This window comes from Coregonus lavaretus (assembly GCF_964263955.1).
Source record: "Coregonus lavaretus genome assembly, chromosome: 4".
Classification (NCBI taxonomy): Eukaryota; Metazoa; Chordata; class Actinopteri; order Salmoniformes; family Salmonidae; genus Coregonus; species Coregonus lavaretus.
The window spans coordinates 68,785,848-68,799,432 of NC_139991.1; the positions used below are offsets into that span (position 1 = coordinate 68,785,848).

Genomic DNA, 13,585 nt, shown 5'->3' on the forward strand with positions numbered 1-13,585 from the left:
CTCTGATCTGGCGGACTCACTAAACACAAATGCTTAGTTTGTAAATGATGTCTGAGTGTTGGAGTGTGCCCCTGGCTATCTGTAAACAAATATAAAATAATTGTGCCGCCTGGTTTGCTTAATATAAGGAATTTTAAATTATTCTTACTTTTAATTGTACTTTTGATACTTAAGTACATTTTAGCAATTACATTTACTTTAGGTACTTAAGTATATTTCAAACCAAATACTTTTAGACTTTTACTCAAGTAGTATTTTACTGGGTTACTTTCTCTTTTACTTCAGTCATTTTCTATTAAGGTATCTTTACTTTAACTCAAGTATGACAATTGAGTACTTTTTCCGCCACTGAGCTCCTCCCACCATCCTCCACTGATATACTTTAGACGTCAATTTGACATAAACTGTATCCCATCTAGTCATTTCTTCCCAACAGCTAAATACTTACTATATATATATATATATATATATATATATATATATATATATATATATATATATATATATATATATATATATATATTCATTTGCACAAACAAAGTTGCATAGAGGCAGTATGAGCAAAGTAAAAAAAACATTTAAAAAAAAAACAAAAAATGTAAGGTCAAAGTTGAAAGTTAGTAGGAGAACCACATGGTTGGAAGATTCGCGCGAAAGGGTATCTCAAAACAAATGTGTGACAGAGTTCTGAGCTTGCTAGCGAAGAAGGAAAAGTCAATAACATGTTCGCGTGTTATTAAAAAGCTAAAGTAAAGTAGCTAGGCTATTCAATTCTGGACAGAGTGAAGTAGCTCATACTCCACGAAGACCTTATTTGTTGCAGGTGTCTGGCTTTTTTGCGGGATATGATAGCTAGCAGCTAGCTGGCTAGATTATCTTGCTAACGTTAATTCCATTGTAACGCGGTAGCTATTTAACAGTTCGAGACGACTGTTTTATCTAATTTAGGGGAGAAAAGCGCGAAGGTTGCCTCGAAATTGCAACAATTGTATTTAGTTCGTTTGTTAAAATACACTTGTAAGCAAACTAGCTAGCTAACTAGCAAAGGAATGGCAGAAAGACCCGAGGACCTCAATCTACCCAATGCTGTCATCACGCGCATCATCAAGGAGGCGGTGAGTGTGTGCAGACATTTTATACAGATTTTGTTTCAATAGGAGCATACCGGTAAGTCAACAATGGCACAAATGCCTGCCATTCCCATGACCTTTACACATGCTAAATGGCATATACACTCAGTGGTCCGTTTATTAGGTACACCCATCTAGTACCAAGTCGACCTGTATCCATGAAGGGTTGCACCTGGTCAGCAACAATGCTCACATGCACTGTAGTGTTCAACCGTTGCTCAATTGGTATCACAGGACCTAACGTATGCCAGGAAAACATGCCCCACACCATAACACCACCGTCAAAAGCATGTACAGTTGACACCAGGCAGAATGGGGCCATGGACACATGATGCTTATGCCAAATCCTGACTCTGCCATCAGCATGACGCAACAGGAACCGGGATTCATCGGACCAGGCTATATTTTTCCACTCCTCAATTGTCCAGTGTTGGTGATTGTGTGCCCGCTAGAGGCACTTCTTGTTTTTAGCTGATAGGAATGTAACCCAGTGTGGTCATCTGCTGCAATAGCCCATCCGTGACAAGAACCAATGAGTTGTGCAATCCGAGATGCCATTCTGGCCCGCCTGTTAGTGTGCACGATTCTTACCATTCTCCTTCTACCTCTCTCATCAACAAGCTGTTTTCGTCCACAGGACTGCCGCTGACAGGATGTTTTTGTTTGCCGCACGATTCTCGATAAAAGCCCAGGAGGCTGGCCGTTTCTGAGATACTGGAACCAGCGCACCTGGCACCGGTGATCATACCACACTCAAAGTCGCTCAGGTCACTTGTTTTGCCCATTCTAACGTTCAGTCGAACAGTAACTGGATGCCTGTCTGCCTGCTTTATATAGCAAGCCACAGCCACTTAACTCACTGTCTGTAGGAGCGAACCATTTTTGTGAATGGGTGGTGTACCAGATAAACTGGCCTCTGTGTGTGTAATATGTATGTATGTATGTATGCTGTATCATAACATAACCATGGATGGAGTAGCTAGTGTTTTGGTGGGTACCTACAATGTTACTATAGGTTCATTCTGAACCTAGCCTATACCCAAATCCCAAAGTCTCATATGTTTATAGCCCTTGAACTGGACTCAGTTCCACATTACACATAAGGCGTCTTCTGTAATAATAATAATAATAATAATAATAGGTTAAATTGATACACCTTTTTATAGGGTTTGTGTTCCCACACGGTCATATCTACATGTTAGTGTGTGTTTATGGAAAACAGACGGAAGATAGTCGACTACCTGTGTGTAAACGGAAGACTGACACCACAAACGTGTTGGCTGCAACTGTGTTAAAACGGTACACAGAAAGTGTGTATTTGTGAAATGTATTTTGATGTGATATGAAAGTAGAGTGATTTTGTTTCTAGAACCGTACCGGAATTAAATAAATTCACATTTAGATGGAGTATTTGGGTGTTTTTCAGAGCCAATTCAACCCTTTAAACAGAACATGAAAGGTCCTTGGACTATAAGGAGCAACGTAAGGTTCCTTTAGTCCATTTTTGGCTTGTGTGTTTAGTGACAACTCATGCTTGCAAATGACAACACTGCCAGCTAATCTAGTAACACTACCCTCACCACTTCTTGTAAATAGCTACCAGATGGGGTGAACGTGTCAAAAGAAGCCAGGCGAGCCATATCTCAAGCTGCCAGTGTATTCGTCCTCTATGCAACATCTTGGTAAGAGAAACTACACGTGCCCGTGCAACAGGTTTACGCAATAAACACTTATTAATTGGTCATTTATAATACATACAGTTGAAGACGGAAGTTTACATACACCTTAGCCAAATACATTTAAACTCAGTTTTTCACAATTCCTGACATTTAATCCTAGTAAACATTCCCTGTCTTAGGTCAGTTATGATCACCACTTTATTCTAAGAATGTGAAATGTCAGAATAATAGTAGAGTGAATGATTTATTTCAGCTTTTATTTCTTTCATCACATTCCCAGTGGGTCAGAAGTTTACATACACTCAATTAGTATTTGGTAGCATTGCCTTTAAATTGTTTAACTTGGGTCAAACGTTTCGGGTAGCCTTCCACAAGCTTCCCACAATAAGTTGGGTGAATTTTGGCCCATTCCTCCTGACAGAGCTGGTGTAACTGAGTCAGGTTTGTAGGCCTCCTTGCTCGCACACGCTTTTTCAGTTCTGGCCACAAATTTTGTATAGGATTGAGATCAGGGCTTTGTGATGGCCACTCCAATACCTTGACTTTGTTGTCCTTAAGCCATTTTGCCACAACTTTGGAAGTATGCTTGGGGTCATTGTCCATTTGGAAGACCCATTTGCGACCAAGCTTTAACTTCCTGACTGATGTCTTGAGATGTTGCTTCAATATATCCACATAATTTCCCTTCCTCATGATGCCATCTATTTTGTGAAGTGCACCAGTCCCTCCTGCAGCAAGGCACCCCCACAGCATGATGCTGCCACCCCTGTGCTTCACGGTTGAGATGGTGTTCTTCGGCTTGCAATTACCCCCTTTTTCCTCCAAACATAACGATGGTCATTATGGCCAAACAGTTCTATTTTTGTTTCATCAGACCAGAAGACATTTCTCCAAAAAGTATGACCTTTGTCCCCATGTGCAGTTGCAAACCGTAGTCTGGCTTTTTTATGGCGGTTTTGGAGCAGTGGCTTCTTCCTTGCTGAGCGGTCTTTCAGGTTATGTCGATATAGGACTCGTTTTACTGTGGATATAGATACTTTTTTACCTGTTTCCTCCAGCATCTTCACAAGGTCCTTTGCTGTTATTCTGGGATTGATTTGCACTTTTCGCACCAAAGTACGTTCATCTCTAGGAGACAGAACGCATATCCTTCCTGAGTGGTATGACGGCTGCGTGGTCCCATGGTGTTTATACTTGCGTACTAATGTTTGTACAGATGAATGTGGTACCTTCAGGCGTTTGGAAATTACTCCCAAGGATGAACCAGACTTGTGGAGGTCTACAATTTTTTTTCTGAGGTCTTGGCTGATTTATTTTGATTTTTCCATGATGTCAAGCAAAGAGGCACTTAGTTTGAAGGTAGGCCTTGAAATACATCCACAGGTACACCTCCAATTGACTCAAATGATGTCAATTAGCCTATCAGAAGCTTCTAAAGCAATTACATCATTTTCTGGAATTTTCCAAGCTGTTTAAAGGCACAGTCAACTTAGTGTATGTAAACTTCTGACCAACTAGAATTGTGATATTGAATTATAAGTGAAATAATCTGTCTGTAAACAGTTGTTGGAAAGATTACTTGTGTCATGCACAAAGTAGATGTCCTAACCGACTTGCCAAAACTATAGTTTGTTAACAAGAAATGTGTGGAGTGGTTGAGAAACAAGTTTTAATGACTCCAACCTAAGTGTATGTAAACTTCCGACTTCAACTGTACCTCCATACAGTAAAGTGCTTTCAGCGCCTGGAATATATACAGTACCAGTCAAGTTTGGACACCCACTCATTCCAGGGTTTTTCTTTATTTTTACTATTTTCTACACTGTAGAATAATAGTGAAGACTTAAAAACTATGAAATAACACATATGGAATCATGTACTAACCAAAAAAGTGTTAAACAAATCAAAATATGTTATATTTGAGATTCTTCAAATAGCCACCCTTTGCCTTGATGACAGCTTTGCACACTCTTGGCATTCTCTCAACCAGCTTCATGAGGAAGTCACCTGGAATGCGTTTCAATTAACAGGTGTGCTTTGTTAAGTTCATTTGTGGAATTTATTTTATTCTTAATGCGTTTGAGCCAATCCGTTGTGTTGTGACAAGGTAGGGGTGGTATACAGAAGATAGCCCTATTTGGTAAAATACCAAGTCTTATGGCAAGAACAGCTCAAATAAGCAAAGAGAAACAACAGTCCATCATTACTTTAAGACATGAAGGTTGGTCAGTCAATCAGGAACATTTCAAGAACTTTGAAAGTTTCTTCAAGTGCAGTCGCAAAAACCATCAAGGGCTATGATGAAACTGGCTCTCATGAGGACCGCCACAGGAAAGGAAGACCCAGAGTTACCGCTGTTGCAGAGTATAAGTTTATTAGAGTTAACTGCACCTCAGATTGCAGCCCACATAAATGCTTCACAGAGTTCAAGTAACAGACACATCTCAACATCAACTGTTCAGAGGAGACTGCGTGAATCAGGCCTTCATGGTCGAATTGCTGCAAAGTAACCACTACTAAAGGACACCAATAAGAAGAAGAGACTTGCTTAGGTCAAGAAACACGAGCAATGGACATTAGACCGGTGGAAATCTGTCCTTTGGTCTGATGAGTCCAAATTTGTGATTTTTGGTTCCAGAGTAGGTGAACGGATGATCTCCGCATGTGTGGTTCCCACTGTGAATTATGGAGGAGGAGGAGGTGCGCTTTGCTGGTGACACTGTCTGTGATTTATTTAGAATTCAAGGCACACTTAACCAGTATGGCTACCACAGCATTCTGCAGCGATACGCCATCCCATCTGGTTTGCGCTTAGTGGGACAATCATTTGTTTTTCAACAAGACAATGACCCAACACACCTCCAGGCTGTGTAAGGGCTATTTGACCAAGAAGAAGAGTGCTGCATCAGATGACCTGGCCTCCACAATCACCAGACCTCAACCCAATTGAGATGGTTTGTGATGAGTCGGACCGCAGAGTGACGGAAAAGCAGCCAACAAGTGCTCAGCATATGTGGGAACTCCTTCAAGACTGTTGGAAAAGCATTCCTCATGAAGCTGGTTGAGAGAATGTGAAGTGTGCAAAGCTGTCATCAAGGCAAAGGGTGGCTACTCTCAAATATAAAATATGTTTTGATTTGTTTAACACTTTTTTTTGTTGGTTACTGCATGATTCCATATGTGTTGTTTCTTAGTTTTGATGTCTTCACTATTATTCTACAATGTAGAAAATAGTAAAAAAAAATAAAGAAAAACCCTTGAATGTGTAGGTGTCCAAACTTTTGACTGGTACTGTACATGTAAAGGTGTCCTTCTGAGTGCAATAAATAATATTAATTGACCCCCCTGTCTTTGCCAACAGTGCAAACAACTTTGCCATGAAAGCCAAACGGAAAACTCTAAACGCAACAGATGTGATGTCTGCGATGGAGGAGATGGAGTTTGAACGCTTCTTGCAGCCTCTACGTGAATCTTTGGAGGGTAAATGTTCAAATGATCATCACCTATCAACACTGAATTTCTTAACAGCCTGTGGGTTTTGGACAGGGTGTTTTAGCGACATTGGCGGGGTTTAAGAGCATCAATTATAATCAGTCACTGATCAACTGAGCACACTGACAGATTTACACTAAATAACAACTCATTATGATTTGTAAATCAGTCTGTCTGCTTAGCAGCGACTGAGCAGTATTGACACTTTCAAACATGGCCATTGTCTGGCTTGGCCTGAAAACGTCCCAGCAATGCATTGTGGTCAGTTCTTGCAGACTCTGCTTGATGCATTTTATCCCTATTGGAACAATGTTCTGAATTAATGGGGAGATTTCTTGTGTTGCATTACAATCTGTCTTGATTAGAGAACCTGACAAAATGGGAAAATTTAATTGACTGCCACCACAGAGGATAATAAGTAGGAGAGGTTGCTGGGTGTAGGCCTAGTTGTCCCATTTAAACCTAATTTATCTAATTTCCCCTTCATTGGAACAATGCACTTTTTTTTCCTATTATGGGGTGGATATTTATAGCAATCTATAAAGCTATGGAAAATTGTGGCCAGTGTCGACTACAATTGTCCACCTTGCTAACCACTGTGACTTGAGTGAATGCTGTTTTATAACTGAATGTTTTTCCAATACAGCTTACAAGAAGGGCCAGAAGGGGAAGAAAGAGGCATCGGAACAAAAACGCAAAGACGCAAAGGAGAAAAAGAACGACAAGAGCAGGGAGGAGGAAGAGGAGGAGGAAGAGCGCATGGAGGAAGACCAGGAAGCAGAGAATGAGGTTGAAGAGGAAGAAGTTGAGAATTGATAACTGACTTATTTTTCATGTAGTAGAGCACTGATCAGAATACAGATGCGCAGTCTGAGGCTCTGTTTGAGTACTTGGAAAATGCACACTAATCAGTAAACAGAAGTCTCTTAATTTTGACAATTTAAAACACAAACATGTTACACCCGGCAACAGATGCTCTTCTACACAGCTTTCACAGATTCAGTTGTCAGATCAGTGATTATTTAAATGAAGGGTGCTTTTTCAAGGTAAACAAATAGTGCCTTGGTATTGATTAAATAGTTCTATTCTGTTCTCTTCCAGCAACCGGCTCAATGAATATAGGGAGTAGAATTTAGACCAAGAATTTAGACCAATAACCATCTCCATCAGTTATTTGCTGGAACAAAGCACAATGTGAACCTGCTGTACTCTGACCAGAAAGGCCTTATACCACTGTATAATTATTGGTTTTTAAGACCATTATTGATTTGTTGATATACTCATTATCCCACAGTAGATTTGATAGCAATTAAGTTACTCGTGTTTGGTAGACTTGGTGTCGACTGACTCACTCTGTCCTCAATAAACTCTGAAGGATTCAACTTGTAGATTTGTGTACCTGACATCCAAATATTAGTGTTTGGCACAAACGAGATCAGCCATGCTTGACCTTAAAAGAATGATGCAGAGAATGTAAAAAATGTCCATCCTTACAAGTTAGGCTATGTGGTTGTTGGTCATGACTCAAACTCGGGTTTTGAAATTAATGATTTGGTCTGTCTGGAATCTTGGAGATGACAAACTAGGATTAAGGCGTTCAAAATCAGTCATGCAAGTAACTATCATGTCCTTGTCAGGCTACAGATGCTTACCAAAAGTGAGCTGTTATTCATATGTTGTAGGTGAATAACTTTTCTTTTGAACAGAAGGCCTCCAGTGAAGACTCAATGTCTTCAGGGGATTAACTACTTTTTGTAGCATTGGATACATTTTGTTTTTCAATAAAGATTTTTGTATAAAGAACTGATTTGGTTGCTTTTCCATTAAACGCTAAATTACATGTGAAGTTGACTAATTGAAAAAGGCTTCCTGGTGTCCACTACCCTTGCCGAAAAACCCTAGGGCAGGGGTGTCAATTTATTCCATGGAGAGCCTCCGCAGGTTTTTCCTGTGAAGTTGACTCATCGAAAAAGGTTTCCTGGTGTTAGAGCTCTACCATTCAGGGGTATTATTTCCATTGCCTTCTACAGATGCCGACAAGTGTAGTACTCAAATCCAGATTTCTGTGACTCGACCATTGGTGACTCGGACCTGCACTGGATAGGCTATGACAAGCAAAATATTAGCAGCACTGAGATTTGTTTCCTAGCAGTGGGAAAGAGGTGCTGCACACGCAGCCTACATTGGCTGGTGAGCTGCAGGGGAGCAAGTGATTGTGGGCAGGCAGGCAGGCTCCAATCATAGGCTACACATCGCACAAGTGAGTCTTGCTAACCCGTAACCACCAGCCTACTATTTAGCTTTGCCTGGTTAACAAACTGCTTTCCTAAATTGAAAACAATACTAGTATTGAGGTCAATCGTAAAGCAACAGTCTATTTGTCGCTTCCCCAAGTATAGAAAAGTAGGTTGTTTTTTATGTCATCTCGCTCTTCCCTCACTTCCCCCCTGCATTCCATAGCCAAGTCTCCCTTTAGTTCACTCAGCAATAAACTTACACAAATATCAGTAGGAAATTAGAAAAAAGTAGCTGAGAGCCTGACTTACCAGTCATTTATGTAAATAGTGAAACAGGTACAGTAGAACTTGAGGTAGTGAATAGTAAAATACTTTTTTTCAGTGAGTGGCAACTAGAAACAAATGCATAATAATTGTTATACATTGGACTCGAGACTCAATCATTGGTGACAGACTCAGGCTCGTGACTTGATGTTTAGTGACTCAACACTGGATGTGGATACTTGTAGAAATCTGTGACGATTTTCTACACTTTAGCGCACTCCACTTAAATGTCCCACCGTGCCAATCATTGGGGTAAACAGCTGAAATTCTCAAAGGGATAGTTCTCCCAAATTACATTGTTTCCTTAAAGCAGGAAACAATGTAATTTGCTTGACCTAGCATTTATGCTTGACCTGGCGATGTGGTCCAGAGGCTCAGTACGGAGGGTGTGACGCAATTTGGGAGCCTCCGGGGGTCAAATCACCTACTGTACACCGCCCAAATGTTGTAACAAATGCAAAGGGCTCCGGTATATCTCCACATTGACGGTAGGTGGGGCAGTATGTCCTAAAAACAAACTCAACTTCACAACTCTGAAATGAAAGTATGAACGCTCCGACTATCACATTAAATCCTCAAGTATCGAAAATCTGTAGCTCAAGTTACTTTTAGATCTGGACAAGCACCGAAAAAGCTATCATTCATTTTTTTTGGATTTGACCAACACTAGAATTTAAGCATTTGCTATTAGGGTCAGGTTTTTCTTTAAAGAATAGACCGCTTACAGGGTAAGGAAAGTGTTCCCCAATATTAATTTAGCAGTGCTACGTTGCCACAACTGCAAAAAAAAAAAAAAAAAAAAAAAAGGGTTTTAATATCTGTTGAGACAGGCTTTTTAAAGGGATAGTAGTTGTCTCAATGACAAAGTCTATGGGAACAGCTAGCATGCCATTTTGCCACTAGTAGCACTGCATCCCTGCTTCCCTTGCCACCACTGCTGATAAACCCTAGGGAATGATGTAACTTGTTCTATGAGGGCCTAGTGTCTGCAGGTATTTTTTACCTTCCAATTAAGCCCTAGACATCCAGGTGTTGGGATTTCCTTACTAAGTGACCCTAATTCATCAAGTAGGTACAAGGGAGGTGCGAAAACCCACCGACACTTGGCCCACTGTGGAATGTGTTTGACACCTGTGCCCTTGGAAACCAATGTTATTTTGTAATTTGGGTAAACTACCCCATGTATAGTGCAAAACATTGATGGCTGTTAACCAGTGAATAGAAAGACTGCTCAACACTAGAATTTACTGAATACATAAAGGTGTAAATAGTGTCCGCTGATAAAAATGGTAAATAACTGGCAATTGTAAAATGAAAAGACCAAATGAATATTCATGGTTTTTTAATAAACTTTTATTTTCTCCATTTGATGCTTTACTCAGAGGGGCACTCCACCTTGCCGCTGTTGATGTCGTCAATGACATCATGGGGAGGGCGGCCATCGATGGTGCAACCCACAGACTGGGCAGTTCCCAGAATCTCCTTGATGGTTCCTGAGAAAATCAAGGCATTAGGACCAGCAGGGAACCATAGTGTCTACTGTATGGGAAAGGAGCAATTTTGTTCCAGGCCTTTCGGCACAGAGTTGCCCACTGTCTGGGCAGCCCTGTTTCCTAGAGCTGGGTCCATCTTAGCCTCCACTGGACTACACTCAGTCACTCACAGACTGGCAAAGTGGCGGGAGGCAGAGTCATAATAGCAGTTGATGCAACAATGTCGCTCAGGGGATCTTACCAGAGAGCTCCCTGGCAATGGAGCGGGGCCTCATCGTGCGGGCGACTGTCACAATCTCGTCAAAGGTCACGCTGCCGCTGTGCTTGACTGGAAACAAAGATGGAAGGCTTAGAGTACACACAGGATCTATGAATCATTACTAGTAGTAAAACCAGATGGGACAGCTATGTGACTAGATGAATCGTCCTTTCGGCACAGTTGTTCCAGGCCTTTCGGCACAGAGTTGCCCACTGTCTGGGCAGCCCTGTTTCCTAGAGCTGGGTCTATCTTAGCCTCCACTGGACTACACTCAGTCACACAGAAAGACTGGCAAAGTGGCGGGAGGCTGGAATGAGCCCCACTACAGGTTTAACTCAATTAATACAACCACGTGTTTAGAAATGGCATTAAATATCACAGGAAAAAGCTCAGGGAAACTTACTGTTCTTGACCTTCTTCCTGTCACGAGGGGGCTCCTTCAAGGCCTTGATGATCAGTGCTGAAGCAGAGGGCACCACCTCAATCTACAATAGACAGAAAACATGTTAAAACTGGGATGGTTGAAAAAAATAACATTTCAATGGCCAATCCATTTTCAGGGACTCCGTTTGGGAATAGACTTTGTACGTACCGCTGCCTGCCTGTTCACGATGGTCAGCTTGACAGTGATCCTCAGGCCCTTCCAGTCTCCGGTGGCCTTGGCAATATCGTCACCAACTTTCTTGGGAGACTGAACGCAGAAGCAAAGGAATGTACAGATTTAAAATACAGAAAAAGCTTCAAGCATGACGCTTCAAACAGTGATCAATAGTGACAAATTCAGGGGCAACTGACGACAATGTTGGCATTTGTTCCAGGCCTTTCGGCACAGAGTTGCCCACTGTCTGGGCAGCCCTGTTTCCTAGAGCTGGGTCCATCTTAGCCTCCACTGGACTACACTCAGTCACACAGAAAGACTGGCAAAGTGGCAGGAGGCTGATCTGTAGACAATGGGTAATCAAAAACCAAACCAATAATTTTTTATGGGAGGAATGGAACACTTACCAGACCCAGGGGTCCAATCTTTGGGGCCAGAGCTGAGGTGGCGCCAACTTCTCCTCCTGTGCACCTCATGTACACTGCAAAGGATAAACTGGTTATTTATGAGGGGAAGAACAGTCCTTAAAGTATGAGTTATAGCTCCTTGGTGGTTCATGAGTAAATAGCGTGAACGAATTCGCAAACGAGAGAAAATGTTATTCCGTTAGTATGAGGGCACCATTGTTTCAGGCCTTTCGGCACAGAGTTGCCCACTGTCTGGGCAGCCCTGTTTCCTAGAGCTGGGTCTATCTTAGCCTCCACTGGACTACACTCAGTCACACAGAAAGACTGGCAAAGTGGCGGGAGGCTGGAATGAGCCCCACTACAGGTTTAACTCAATTAATACAACCACATGTTCAGACTGGCAAAGTAACAGGAGGCTGACTCCTATAGCAGGCGATTAATTGACTGTCCCAATGCTTATGAAGGTATACTATAGAGTTTGACTCTGGGGTGCAAGTGCACCAAAATCCCCATCACATGTATTCCACTATGGTGAATACTGAATTTCTCGGTGCCTATTTATTGCTGTCTGAGAAGTTGCGAGTTAAATAAATTGTTAACTTTCACTGAACTGAATAGTTAAGTTGAAGTGCCAAATATGACAGATGGGGCAAGAAATGCATTTGTGGACCACAATCGGAATGAGGTCTACGTATTAGAGTACAGTAAACGTTACCTACTGAAATTCTGCTGTCAACGCCAAATGCCCATGACGCGCAAGTACCTTTGTGGGGCAGCGCAAACGTGCGCACTTTCACGTAAAGAGGCGACCAAGGAAAAAATTTACACAAGACTCGAAACCTGCCATAAATATTATCCAGGCACAATGCATCACCTGCTAGGTTACTACTTTTAATGTGCTGAAAAGAAATAACGGTGTAAAACCAGTATGCAATGTCCTTTAAGACCCCATGTAGATCAAACAATTAAATTGTGGCAAAACAGAATATAATTTGCTTTAAAATATGTCTGAGCATTATATGCGAGCATGAATTCTATCCTGCCCATCTTTCAGATTAATGGCAATAAATTGGTTGTATTTGGTATTCAAACTGAAATCGCTACCTAATATTTCTATATCCTACACGTGTCAGCTTGTTACTTGAAACCACGTGGTGGCAGCTGAGCCGCAGATACTTGGCTAAACCAACATTAGCATCATGGAATGAATGGGCTAACGCTACATTACTAGCGGCAGCACCTAAAAATAGTTTCTCAACAGAATCGCATTTCATGCCATGTTCACCATTACGCATTCACAGTTACGTTCAAGAGAAATGAGTTGTTCATCCTAACTAACGTTACCATTTCATCAGCTCATTGCTGAAAGGCCTGCCCCTGCATGGATGCGCCAGACAGAAGTCGACTCCATTTTGGATCTCATCTGAAACAAACAATTTTACAGTAGATGCCACACATACCAACTTTAGTCTCATTGGGGTCGAATTTGGGAGGCATGATGCTGCAGTAGAAGTTGAGCTCAGTTCAGCTTGAGTTGGTGAGGGTGTCGGATGAACCCGGATTCGGGACGACCGATTACTGTTACACCTTCACCGCTAAAGTGATAAAGGAAAGAACGAGAATGGGGTGCGTGACAATTTATAGAGAGAGAATAACGCGAGATTTTGCCGAAATGACGCTCTGTCATGCCTGGACGTCATTCACACAGTGGATGAGCTAGGGCTGGACCAATGGTCAGTACTATCTGGGATCCTTGGGACGTCCCTACCCTAAACCCTAAGCTTCCTCATACCAATACAACAGATCAATGAGACAGATATTTCACCGGGCGTATAAATGTGAAGCATCCGCTTGGCATTTCCACTCACTGCCAAATATGATACTGAGAGGAAGCCCAGTGGCCGGCAGTGGGAGAAGATGGAACAACATGGATATTTTGTATTTTTTTCTCACCTTTATTTAACCA

The 13,585-nt window shown here is 41.7% G+C and overlaps 2 protein-coding genes across 2 annotated transcripts; one reads left to right on the forward strand and one right to left on the reverse strand.

Annotated features, from left to right (window-relative positions):
• The first annotated feature begins 631 nt into the window (after positions 1 to 631).
• On the forward strand, positions 632 to 8,140 carry pole3 (polymerase (DNA directed), epsilon 3 (p17 subunit)). The gene is made up of 4 exons (XM_084159139.1): positions 632 to 1,115; positions 2,727 to 2,812; positions 6,171 to 6,289; positions 6,948 to 8,140. Exons 1-4 carry the CDS (start codon positions 1,050 to 1,052, stop codon positions 7,115 to 7,117), a joined length of 441 nt encoding a protein of 146 aa, XP_084015265.1. The 5' UTR covers positions 632 to 1,049; the 3' UTR covers positions 7,118 to 8,140.
• A 2,053-nt stretch (positions 8,141 to 10,193) lies between these two features.
• Positions 10,194 to 13,233, reverse strand: rpl12 (ribosomal protein L12). Its single transcript, XM_084159412.1, has 6 exons — positions 13,080 to 13,233; positions 11,620 to 11,693; positions 11,207 to 11,305; positions 11,018 to 11,099; positions 10,597 to 10,683; positions 10,194 to 10,355 (listed from the first exon to the last, which is right to left on the reverse strand). Exons 1-6 carry the CDS (start codon positions 13,114 to 13,116, stop codon positions 10,237 to 10,239), a joined length of 498 nt encoding a protein of 165 aa, XP_084015538.1. The 5' UTR covers positions 13,117 to 13,233; the 3' UTR covers positions 10,194 to 10,236.
• Positions 13,234 to 13,585: the final 352 nt, after the last annotated feature.

Bases quoted from the DNA above. Each gene is read 5' to 3' on its own strand.
- pole3 (XM_084159139.1), top strand. From the start codon at position 1,050: ATGGCAGAAAGACCCGAGGACCTCAATCTACCCAATGCTGTCATCACG. The intron at 1,116-2,726 runs GTGAGTGTGTGC...TCTTGTAAATAG, and splicing joins CGCGCATCATCAAGGAGGCG to CTACCAGATGGGGTGAACGT. The intron at 6,290-6,947 runs GTAAATGTTCAA...TTTCCAATACAG, and splicing joins TCTACGTGAATCTTTGGAGG to CTTACAAGAAGGGCCAGAAG.
- rpl12 (XM_084159412.1), bottom strand. From the start codon at position 13,116: ATGCCTCCCAAATTCGACCCCAATGAGACTAAAGTTG. The intron at 11,306-11,619 runs GTAAGTGTTCCA...TTCTGCGTTCAG, and splicing joins AGATTGGACCCCTGGGTCTG to TCTCCCAAGAAAGTTGGTGA. The intron at 10,684-11,017 runs GTAAGTTTCCCT...CTTTGTTTCCAG, and splicing joins CAGGAAGAAGGTCAAGAACA to TCAAGCACAGCGGCAGCGTG.